The 12,607-nt window shown below is 36.6% G+C and overlaps 1 protein-coding gene across 1 annotated transcript in view; it reads left to right on the forward strand.

Annotated features, from left to right (window-relative positions):
- Positions 1 to 12,607, forward strand: part of ANKRD31 (ankyrin repeat domain 31) — a gene marked incomplete at its 5' end in the record, with an annotated part of 139,336 nt that overhangs the window by 65,150 nt on the left and 61,579 nt on the right. The window contains 2 exons of the mRNA XM_082457050.1: positions 689 to 826; positions 8,913 to 9,055. Of these exons, the coding sequence (XP_082313176.1) occupies positions 689 to 826; positions 8,913 to 9,055 (281 nt within the window). The remainder of the gene's footprint in view (positions 1 to 688; positions 827 to 8,912; positions 9,056 to 12,607) is intronic.

Below are 12,607 nucleotides of genomic sequence, written 5' to 3' on the forward strand. Positions count from 1 at the left end.
ATATTTGAATGTAATTTTTTACATGTCTGTCATTCCACTATACTGTAGGCCACTTGAAGAAGAGATAGTGTCTTCTATTTTCTTTATATGATGTTACAAAAAATCTTTTAGTACATCATTTTAGCATAGTTTGGGAAAAAAACTATTCACTGTTTTTAGTTCCAACTCAAGTCTAACTTATGATGCAAGGAAAAGATTTTAAAATCTTCAGATAATGATATTGTACTTCATTTTCTACGAAAGAAAATGAAATACCCAATAGGCCATAGTTTGGTTCTTGGCATCTTTTGTGATCAGAAACACACCCACTGAGATATAAGAATAGTTATAGAAAGAGGACTTTTATAAAATCACAATTTGGTTTAAGAAAATTTTTATCCATTGTTAGAGGACTACTGAGAGTGAAGTGAGTGTAGAAATGAAGCAAGTATTATTTGTTTTAATCAAGCATATGATAGCGTGAACAACTGCTAGAATGAATTTGAAGTAATGTGATCAGATGCTCTATCAATTCTTTACAAGTTATATTTTAAAATAGTAACAGCAATGATATTAATTGAGGTATGTTTCTGTGTAGTGCATCCTACTTTGGATGTTTTGAGGAAGTTGCTGTGTATTTTCTAAGATCCTTCATAATAATCAGCACTTGGCAGAAAAGAATACTCAGTTTTGCTTGGCAAATTTACAGAAATGAAAACAGCTGGGATCAATAAGAGGAATGCCAGAGGAGAAAGCCAGCTTCATTTGGCTGCCAGAAGAGGAGACTTGTCTCTGGTGAAAGCTCGAATAGAATCTGGAGCAGATGTGAATCTAAAAGATAACACAGGTTTCGATTTTAAATTGTAGTTGTCTTTATAATTTGAACTCACTGATACACACATTTCATCTACCATCCCCCATTTGGATCCTGGCTGATATAAAGCTGCTCACTTTGAAAACTTTTTTCTAATATATTATTATTTAGTTGAATAGTAAGATTTATCTTGGTTCACACCAATTGCTAAAATAACCTTCTCCTTTGAAACAGTTTTTAACATACGTTTGGGAGCATTCAGAAGGAGTATACAGAATGGGAAGGGAAAGAAGCTTTATTTAGACCTTTTCCTTGGAGGCCTTACTATCATTATCTAACTTTGTAGAGAATGCCAAATTTTCCCATTTCCCTGTCCCTTCTTTTCTTTCCTTGTCTATTAATACTGTTCCTTTTTTCTCCCATGTCTTGTTTTTATCTTAAACCTCCATTTTTAAATTGATCTTCTAACATTTTTCTCAAGCACAAAAGAAACTTGTATAAGGAATTCCAGAGGGAAAAAACTCAGATTGATTGATCAAATGTCATTTCAAAGACAAATGTGACAATACAAGATATAAATAGGAAGGTCAGATGATCTTACTCTATTTTAATATCTGACTTGAAACCATTTGACATGATTAGTATTTACTCTGGTCCCATTATATCCTATGCGCTGTGAGTCTTTTGGCACTTGTATCAACAAATATTTTTGATGTGATTAATTTGTTTAAAAAAATGAAGCATACTTTTTTATTGAGGTATAGTTGATTTATTATATTAGTTTCAGGTGTACAACATAGTGATTCAAAGTTGTAATATTGTACAACTATACCTCAAAAATTTTTTTAATTAAAAATAAAACTGAAGAACAAACAAAAAAACTCAAAGTTGATAGATTATATTCTACTTAGTTATTGTAAAATATTGGCTGTATTCCCTGTGCTGTACAATATATCCTTGTAGCTTATTTATTTTATACATAGTTTGTACCTTTTAATCCCCTACCCCTATCTTGCCCCTCCCCCCTTCCCTCTCCCTACTGGTAACCACTAGTTTATTGTCTATATCCATGAATCTGTTTCTGTTTTGCTGAATTTGCTTGTTTCTTTTATTTTTTAGATTCCACAGGTAAGTGATAACATAGAGTATCTTTCTCTGACTTATTTCACTAAGCATAATACCCTTCAGGTCCATCCATGTTTTTGCACAAGGCAAAATTTCATTCTTTTTATGCCCAAGTAGTATTCATTGCATATATATATATATATATATATATATATATATATATATACACACACACACACCACATCTTTATCCATTCATCTATTCATGGACACTTAGGTTGCTTATATGTCTTGGCTATTGTAAATAATGTTGCTGTGAACACTGGGGTGCATGTATCTTTTTAAATTAGTGTCTTTGTTTTATTCAGATATATACCCAGCAGTGGAATTGCTGGATCATATGATAGTTCTGTTTTTAGTTTTTTGAAAAACCTCCATAATGTTTTCTACAGTTGCTGCACCAATTTACATGCCCAACAGTGTACAAGGGCTCCCTTTTTTACATATCCTCACCAACATTTGTTATTGGTGTTTTGTTGTTTTTTTTTTTAAATGAACATTAGTTTCTTGTTTATTTTTATTTATTTTTGGCTGTGTTGGGTCTTCGTTTCTGTGCGAGGGCTTTCTCTAGTTGCGGCAAGCGGGGGCCACTCTTTATCACGGTGTGCGGGCCTCTCACTATCACGGCCTCTCTTGTTGTGGAGCACAGGCTCCAGATGCGCAGGCTCAGTAGTTGTGGCTCATGGGCCTAGTTGCTCCACGGCATGTGGGATCTTCCCAGACCAGGGCTTGAACCCGTGTCCCCTGCATTGGCAGGCAGATTCTCAACCGCTGCACCACCAGGGAAGCCCTGGTGTTTTTTTAGATGATAATCATTCTGACAGGGGTAGGGTAATATCTCATTGTGGCTTTGATTTACATTTTTTTGATGGTTAGCAATGTTGAGTATCTTTTCATGTGCCTGTTGGCCATCTGTATGTCTTTGGAAAAATGTCTATTCAGGTCTTCTGCCCATTTTTTGACTGGCATGTTTCTTTTTTTGGTTTTGAATTGTATGAGCTGTTTATATATTTTGGATATTAACCCCTTATTGGTCATGTCATTTGCAAATATTTCCTCCCATTCAGTAGATTTTCTTTTCGTTTTGTCAGTGGTTTCCTTTGCTGTGCAAAAGTGTTTAAGTTTAACTGGGTCCCATTTGTTTATTTTTGATTTTGTTTCCTTTGCCATAGGAGACAGATCCAAAACAATGTTGCTATGATTTAGGTCAGAGTATTCTGTCTATGTTTTCTTCTAGGAGTTTTATTTAGTTCTTATTTAGTTCTTTAGTCCATTTTGAGTTTATGTTGTATAGATGTGAGAAATGTTCTAGTTTCATTCTTTTACATGTAGCTCTTCAGTTTTCCCAGCACCACTTATTGAAGAAACTGTCTTTTCTCCATTGTTTATTCTTGCCTCCTTTGTCATAGATTAATTGACATAAATGTGTGGATTTATTTCTGGGCTCTCTATCCTGTTCCATTGATCTGTGTGTCTGTTTTCGTGCCAGTATGAGACTGTTTTGATTACTGTAGCTTTGTAGTATAGTCTGAAATCAGGAAGTGTGATTCCTCCAGCTCTGGTCTTCTTTCTCGAGATTGTTTTGGCTATTCGAGGTCTTTTGTGCTACAGTACAAGTTTTAAAATTATTTGTTCTAGTTCTGTGAAAAATGCCATTGGTATTATGATAGGAACTGCATTGAATCTGTAGATTGCCTTGGGTAGTACGGTCACTTTAACAATATTAATTCTTCTAATCCATGAACACAGTATATCTTGTCTCTCCATCTGTGTGTGTCATCTTCAGGTTTTTTTTTTTCATCACTGTCTTATAATTTTCTGAGTACAGCTCTTTTACCTCCTTAGGTAGGTTTATCCCCAGGTATTTTAGTCTTTCTGATACAGCTGAAAATGAGAAGGTTCCTTAATTTCGTTTTTTGATAATTTGTTGTTAGTGTATAGAAACACAACAGATTTCTGTATGTTAGTCTTATATCCTGCAACTTAACTGAATTTATTGATGTGCTCTAGTAGTTTTTTGGTGGTGTCTTTAGGATTTTTCTATGTACAGTACCATGTCATCTGCAAAGAGTGACAGTTTTACTTCTTCCTTTCCAATTTGGATTCCTTTTATTTCTTTTTCTTGTTTCATTGGTGTGGCTAGGCCTTCTAATACTGTGTTGAATAAAAGTGGCAAGAGTGGGCATCCTTGTCTTGTTCCTGATATTAGAGGAAATGCTTCCAGCTTTTCACATTGAACATGATTTTAGCTGTGAGCTTATCATATGTGGGCTTTGTAACATGGAAGTATGTTCCCTCTATACCTGCTTTGTGGAGAGTTTTTTTCAAAATGGATGTTGAATTTTATCCAAAGCTTTTTCTGCATCTGTGGAGATGATCATATGATTTTTATTCTTCAGTTTGTTAATGTGATGTATCACATTGAATGATTTGTGGATATTGAGTCATCCTTGCATCCCTGGGATAAATCCCACTTAATCATGGTGTATGATGTTTTTAATGTATTGTTGGATTCTGTTTGCTAATATTTTGTTGAAGATTTTTGCATCTATGTTCATCAGTGATATTGGCCTGTAATTTTCTTCTTTTGTGTGATATCATTTTTTGGTGTCAAGGAGATGCTGGCCTTGTAGAATGAGTTTGGAAGTGTTTCTTCCTCTGCAATTTTTGGAATAGTTTGAGCAGGGTAGGTGTTAATTCTTCCCTAAATATTTGGTAGAATTCACCTGTGAAGCCATCTGGACTTCGGTTCATTTGGGGTTTTTCATTACTGATTCAATTTCATTACTGGTAATTTATCTGTTCCTATTTTCTATTTCTTCCTGATTCAGTCTTTGGAGACTGTACATTTCTAGGAATTTGTCCATTCCTTGTAGGTTGTCCTTTTTATTGGCATATAGTTGTTTGTAGTAATCTTTTATGATCCTTTGTATTTCTGTGGTGTCCATTGTAACTTCTTTTTCATTTCTGATTTTATTGATTTGGGCCCTCTCTCTTTTTTTGTTGGTGAGTCTGGCCAAAGTATTGTCAATTTTGTTTATCTTTTCAAAGAACCAGCTCTTAGTTTCATTGATCTTTTCTATTTTTTTTAGCCTCTATTTAATTTATTTCTGCTGCGATCTTTATGATTTCTTTCCTTCTGCTAACTTTCAGGTTTTTTGTTCTTTTTCTCTAGTTCCTTTAGGTGTAAGTTTAGATTATTTATTTGAGATATTTCTTGTTTCCTGAGGTAAGCTTTTTTTTTTTAACATCTTTATTGGAGTTTAATTGCTTTACAATGGTGTGTTAGTTTCTGCTGTATAACAAAGTGCATCAGCTATACATAAACATATATCCCCATGTCTCCTCCCTCTTGCGTCTCCCTCCCACCCTCCCTATCCCACCCCTCTAGGTGGACACAAAGCACCGAGCTGATCTCCCTGTGCTATGTGGCTGCTTCCCACTAGCTATCTATTTTACATTTGGTAGTGTATATATGTCCATGCCACTCTCTCACTTCGTCCCAGCTTACTTTCCCCCTCCCCGTGTCCTCAAGTCCATTCTCTACCTCTGCGTCTTTATTCCTGTCCTGCCCCTAGGTTCTTCAGAACCTTTTTTTTTTTTTTTTTTTTAGAATCCATATATATGTGTTAGCATATGGTATTTGTTTTACTTCACTCCTAAGGAAATCTTGTATCGCTATAAACTCTCTTAGAACTGCTGTTCCTGCATCCCATAGATTTTGGATCATTGTGTTTTCATTTTCATTTGTCTCTAGGTATTTGTTGTTTTTTCCTTTGATTTCTTCAGTGATCCGTTGGTTGTTTAGTAGTATATTGTTTAGCTTCCACGTGTTTGTGTTTTTTGCAGTTTTGTTCTTGTAGTTGATTTCTAGTCTCATAGTATTGTGGTCAGAAAAGATGCTCAACATGATTTCAGTTTTCTTATATCTACCAGTTCTTGTTTTGTGGCCTAGCATGTGACCTATCCTGGAGACTATTCCTTATGCACTTGAAAAGAATGTGTATTCCGCTGCTTTTGGATGGAATGTTTTATATATATCAATTAAGTTCATCTGGTATAATGTGTCATTTAAGGCCAGTTTTTCCTTATTGATTTTCTGTCTGGATGATCTGTCCATTGATGAAAGTGGGGTGTTAAAATCCCCTACTGTGTTACTGTCAATTTCTCCCTTTATGTCTGTTAATATTTGCTTTATGTATTTAGGTGACCCTATATTGGGTGCAAATATATTTAAAATCATTATACCTTCTTCTTGGATTGATTCCTTGATCATTATGTAATGTCCTTCTTTGTCTCTTATAACAGTTTTTGTTTTAAAGTCTATTTTGTCTGATACAGATATTGTTACCCCAGTTTGCTTTTTGTTTCCATTTTCATGGAATACCTTTTTCCATCCCCTCACTTTCAGTCTGTGTGTGTCTTTAGATCTCAAGTGAGTCTCTTGTAGGCAGCATATATATGGGTCTTGTTCTTGTATCCATTCAGCCACTCTGTGTCTTTTGATTGGAGCATTTAGTCCATTTACATTTAAAGTAATTGTTGATATGTATGTACTTATTGCCATTGTATTCATGGTTTGGGAGTTGTTTTTGTAATTCTTTTTTATTCCTTTCTTCTTTTGTTCTCTTCTCTTGTGATTTTATGATTATCTTTAACGTTATGTTTGGTTTCTATTCTGGTTTTTTGCATGTGGCTCTATTATAGATTTTTGATTTATGGTTACCATGAGTTTTATTTATATATATGTGTGTATATATATATATATGATTATTTTAACTTGCTGATCTCTTAATTTCAGATGCATTTTAACAACCCTGCATTTTTACTCTCCTCACCTCACAATTAATGTTTTCAACATCATATTTTTCATGTATTTGTTTTGTATATTCCTTAACTGCTTATTGTGGATATAGATGATTTTACTACTTTTGTCTTTTAACCTTCCTAATAGTTTTGTACCCAGTTGACTTACTACCTTTACTGTATATTTGCCTTTACTGATGAACTTTTTCTTTTGTGATATTCATGTTTCCAGTTGTGGCCTTTTCCTTTTTGCTTAGAGGAGTCCCTTTAACATTTCACATAAAGCTGGTTTGGTGGTGCTGAACTCTTAGCTCTTGCTTGTCTGTACAACTTTTGATATCGTCATCAAATTTGAATAAGAGCCTGGCTGGGTAGAGTATTTTTGGTTGTACATTTTTCCCTTTCATCACTTTAAATATATGCTGCCAGTACCTTCTGACCTCCATAGTTCTGTTGTAAAGTCAGCTGAAAGCCTTATAGGAGTTCCCTTGTATGTTATTTGTTGCTTTTCCCTTTCTGCTCTTAATAGTCTCTCTTCATCTTTAAATTTTTCCATTTAAATCACAGTGTATCTTAATGTGGTCCTCTTTATGTTGATCCTGTTTGGGACTGTCTGTGCTTCCTGGACCTGGATGTCTCTTTCCTTTCCCAGGTTAGGGGAGTTTTCAGATTATTATGTTTTTAAATATGCTTTCCATCCCTTTCTCTCTCTCTTCTTCTTCTGGGACTCCTATAATGAAAATGTTGGTACACTTGATATTGTCCCAGAGAGCTCTTAAACTGTCCTCACTTCTTGATTTCCACTACTCTGTCTTCCAGCTTGCTGATTCGTTCCTATATATGTCATTTAGTGTACTGTTAATTCCTTTTAGTGTATTTTTCATTTCGGTTATTGTATTCTTCATCTGTTTGGTTGTTCTTTTTGTTAAAAACTTCTAACTTCTCTGTTCATCCATTCTTATCCAAAGTTCTTTTGTTATCCTTACAGTCATTACCTTGAACTCTTTCTCAGGTAGATTTCCTATCTCCACTTAGTTCTTCTTCTGAGGTTTTATCTTGTTCCTTTGTTTTGAACATGTTCCTCTGTTGCCTCATTTTGCCTAACTAGTTATTTCTATATATCTGGTAGGCTTGTTACATATCCCAACCTTGGAGAAGTAGCCTTTTATAGGAAATGTCTTAAGCTTCCAGGAGTTCACTCCCCTCTGATCACTAGAGCTGTACGTTCTAGGGGTGCCCCCTAGGTGGTCTGCATGGGTCCTTCTGTTGTGGCAGGCTGACTACTGTGTGTGGTCTCATAGGCTTGGCTGGCTCACAGTATGGTTGGTTGCCAGGCCCTGCTTTGTGTGGAGGCTGCTGTCCCCTGGTTGGTGGGGCTAGGTCACAAGGTGGCTGGCTGCTGAACCCCAGGGAACCCCAGGGCTAGTGCTGGCTCACTGATGGGCAGAGTCTGGGTATAGGAGATCCCAGGGCTGGTGCCCATCTGCCAGTGGGTGAAGCTAGTTCTTGGGACCAGTGCCAGCCCACTGGCGAGCAGAGCCAGGTCCTGGGGACTGGCTTCAAGACCCAGGGGTCCCAGAGCTCGTGTTGGACTGCTGGTGAGTGGGGCCAGTTCCTGATACAGGTGGCTGTGGGGTTCAGTGTGTCCTAAAGTTTGTGTTGGCCTACTGCTAGGCAGAGCTTGGACCCAGCTGGTCCTAGGGTTGGTGCTGGCCTGCCCTTGGGTAGGCTGACTCCTGCCACAGGAGGCTGTGGGGCTGTAGTTGTCCTTGGGCTGGTGTCAACCCACTGTGGGTGAGGCTGTTCCCGAGGCTAGAGCAGCCTTGCTGGTGCACAGACCTGGGGCCCAAGGGTTTCTCGGCTGGTGCCTGCCCACTGGTGGGTGGAACTGGGCGCCAGGGTCTCTGGCTACAGGGCCCTGTGCATCCTGGGTCTAGTGTTTGTACACTGGTGGGCGGGTCTGGATCCTGGGCCCTCTGGTGGACAGGGCCGTGTCCAGGGGCAGCTCTGGGCTCAGGGATCTTAAGGTAGCCTGTTTTCAATATTATTTCTTGTCTAGTACTTAGTACATACATTTGAATCAATAGAGATAATAATTCCATTAGTGCAAATAAACTTACTAATGAATATACTACTTGAATACTGATTTGTAAGCAGCTTGTTTTGTTTTTTCTTTTTTCCTTTTTTAGGTTGGACACCACTTCATGAGGCAGCTAGTACGGGATGTAATGATATAATTGTAGAGTTGTTAAAAGCTGGTGCTAATGTTAATTGTGAAAATGTAGATGGAATTCTGCCCTTACATGATGCTGTTGCAAACAACCATTTAAAGGTATAGTGCACATCAGATTAGGTTCCTATTTCTTTTTCTTTAAAAAGTGAGTGAAGACAGTGAAGATATTTTAAATTGCAAACTAAAGTGATTCCTTAAAACAAATGATTTTTAAAAACTGCTTAAAAGTACAAATGAATATGATATTACATATAGATTAGAAAACCAGTGTATTTCCTAATGAATCATTTTTCCATTGTCTCTTCATCATGTAATTCATGTAAGTGAGAATAAAATGAAAGGGCTAGAAGTAAACACAGCCTATTAGTACAATACATTCCAATTTTAATTGCGTTAAATGCTTTGCTGTTGTGTATAGAAGAGTCTATATAGTGATGATATATGTGACAGCCAGATGTTTTTTAAACTCGAAATTTCTCAGTGGGTTTGAAGTTTCAAAGAAATGGGTAAAAGCTCAAGTTGCTTGTTTCCTTGGGGGTTCTTGTATTCTTTTCTCCTTTTTTTTTTTTAATCAGATAGCTATGGTAAAAATATCACAAGAGAAAATTACCAGGGTAATTATTTCAGTAACACTGAATTTCAAATCTAGACTTTAAAATTCTCCAGATTTTTAAACTCATCTTTTTTGTTTGACAAACCTTAGGAGATTTGTCAGTAGGCAATATAGACTTCAGGAATAATTATTGGCTTTGAAAAATAGTTAAGGAAACTACCAGCAACAACAACAACAATATAAAACCAAGGTTCATATAAAAAATTCCTTAGATCGCTCACTAAAACTACTTTATCTGTCTCTAGGTATTTTTAATAGCCTGGTAGTTTTTATTTAATTTTATGAAAATATATCCCCACTGTTTTCAGTCTAAATATAGTCATGTGAAAGAATAGTATTGAATTTATGATTTGCAGAGATAAGAGAGATAAACTAAAGATTAAGAATAATACCAAATGGGTGGGCTGATGTCCAGGGAGGCTTCTTTTGATCAAAGAAGCTCTTTGACCTTTAAGATATTTAAATTAAAGAAGAATTGACAAAGTCTCAAAGTTACGTGGTCATGCAATGGAAGAAAGCAAACAGGAAGAGTCATTGAAGTGATGAATTTACTGGTTATATGTACAGGGAAAAGGTTACTTAAAGTGACACCACTTAAATAAGGGCCAAAATTTCATAGTAGGAAAATCAGGATTTTAGACATTATCCTGAAAAATGCAATATAAACAAAATAAGGGGTTTCCCAATACCACCCCTATACTTGGAAATTTGTTAGAAGATGTTACAGAGCTCAGCATATGATTGTACTCATAGCTAAGATTTATTACAGCAGTATGGTAAGGATACACAGGGAGATCATCAGAGAAAAAGGTGGAGTCTGGAGGTATCCATGTGCAGGCTGTACTATGCACTCTTCCTCAGGAGAGGTCACATACAGTTTGCTTTTCCCTCAGCAGTGAAAATGTAGCAACGTAAGTGCAATGTTTCTGTCCAGGGAAGCTCATTAGAAACTCAGTGCTCAAGATTTATATTGAGGGCTGGTCATGTAGGCACCCTCTGCCTAGCACATAGCAAGATTCCAGACTCCCAGAAGTATAAACCACATTGCTTGTGTAGACAGTTTAAGCACAGAGAGCCACTCTTATCAATTAGGGAAAGTTTTATATCAGTGTAGTGCACTGTTTACCAGCCAAGTTCACAGATGCCAGCCTCAGACCAACCTAGCAAACAGCCTTTCTAGATAGCAGTTTTAGGCCTGCTATGTTAACTCTTTTCTAAATAGTATTATATTTAGTTTCTAATTGAAATAATACTGATTTCTGGAACAGAAAAAACAGAATAATGTATGTTTTCTTGGCCTAGCTTTTCTGGCAAAATAGTATGACAGCACATAGGACATCCTTTATCTCACAGTTGGTTTTTTGCATCATGACCTCAGGGAAGGTATTTTTTTCAAAAATTCTGAGAGGTACCACAAGTTTTCCCTAGGTCCTGTATTAATGCATTCATATTCAAAATTTTTCTTTTTTTTAGGTTAACAGTTTTACCTCTAAGTTTCTCATTTATCAGTTGCTTCACAGGTGCTTCAAGCATTTCTACAATATTATTTTAATATATGACTTCAGGGAATCCTACATCTTTACATTTTGACTTTGTAATCAATTTGTAGTGTATTTCCATTTTATTGTTGGCTATTTACAATATCAGGGACCAGTGGTAAATTGGCCAAAACTCAAGAGAAAGATGTTGACTTGATGGATGGGAAAAAATGCCATGTTATTGAGCAGTGAGGGATGTTTGATTAGATCAAATTTTGTAAGTAGCCTTCATAAGTGAGAATTTTCCTATTTTGAAGACTGTAGCTTCCCTCATAGAAATTTGGTAACTTCAAGGGTTAGAGAAAATAATTACTCAGATGTAGAGGGTCTTCTGTAAAGATAAATGCCAAGAACTGAAAATTCACCACAGGAAATAGCAAAAAGGGAGCTTGACAAAACACCGAACTGGATTTTAGAGAACTTGAGTTCTAGGCCTAGTTCTGCTGCTTGAAAAAGATAATGATATCTTTACCCTTGAAATAAGGAATTTGATCTAGAGCTGTACCGTCCTATACTGTAGCCACTAACCACATGTGGCTATTTAAATTTAAATTACTTAAAATTAATTGAATTAAAAGATTCAATTCTTGGACTTCCCTGGCGGTCCAGTGGTTAAGACTTCACCTTCCAATGTAGGGGTTGCAGGGTTTTATCCCTGGTCGGCGAGCTAAGATCCCACATGCCTCGTGGCCAAAAAACCAAAACATAAAACAGAAGCAATATTGTAACAAATTCAATAAAGACTTTTAAAATGGTCCGCATCAAAAAAAAAAAATCTTAAAAAAAAAAAATTCAGGGATTTCTCTGGTGGTCCAGTGGGTTAAGATTCTGCCCTCCCAATGCAGGGGGCCTGGGTTTGATCCCTTGTCAGGGAACTAGATCCCGCATGCATGCGGCAACTAAGATTTTGCATGCCGCGACTAAGAGTCCTTAACTAAAAGATCCCACACGCTGCAATGAAGGTCCAGCCTGCGGCAACAAAGAACCCTAGTGCAGCAACTAAGACCCGGAGCAGCCAAAATAAATAAATAAAAATTTTTTTTTTTTGAAAGTTTCAATTCTTCGGTTGCATTAGCCACATTTGAAGTACTCAATAGCTACATGTGGCAGTGGCTTCCACATTAGACAGTATAGATTAAAACATTTCCATCATCAAAGAAAACTCTGTTGAACAGCTCTGGTCTAGAGCAAGGGTTGGTAAATATTTCCTACAGAGGGCTAGATAATCAACAGTTTAGGTTTTCTGGGCCACACAGTCTCTATTGCAACTACTCAACTGCTGTTCTAGTGCAAAAGCAACCCTAGACAACATGTAAATGAGTGGGTTTGACTGTGTGCCAATAAAACTTAATTTACAAAGTCAGGCAGCAGACTGGATTTGGTCCACGGGCCATAGTTTGCTATTGCTTTATCTAGAGAATTACTGACGTTCTTTTACCTAAGTGGTGATAAAGACAAAGTTTGCTTTTGGAACAACCTTCCACATCTCTGTTGCCTTTA

The sequence above is a fragment of the Balaenoptera physalus genome (genome assembly GCF_965194825.1).
Source record: "Balaenoptera physalus genome assembly, chromosome: 3".
Taxonomy (NCBI): domain Eukaryota; kingdom Metazoa; phylum Chordata; class Mammalia; order Artiodactyla; family Balaenopteridae; genus Balaenoptera; species Balaenoptera physalus.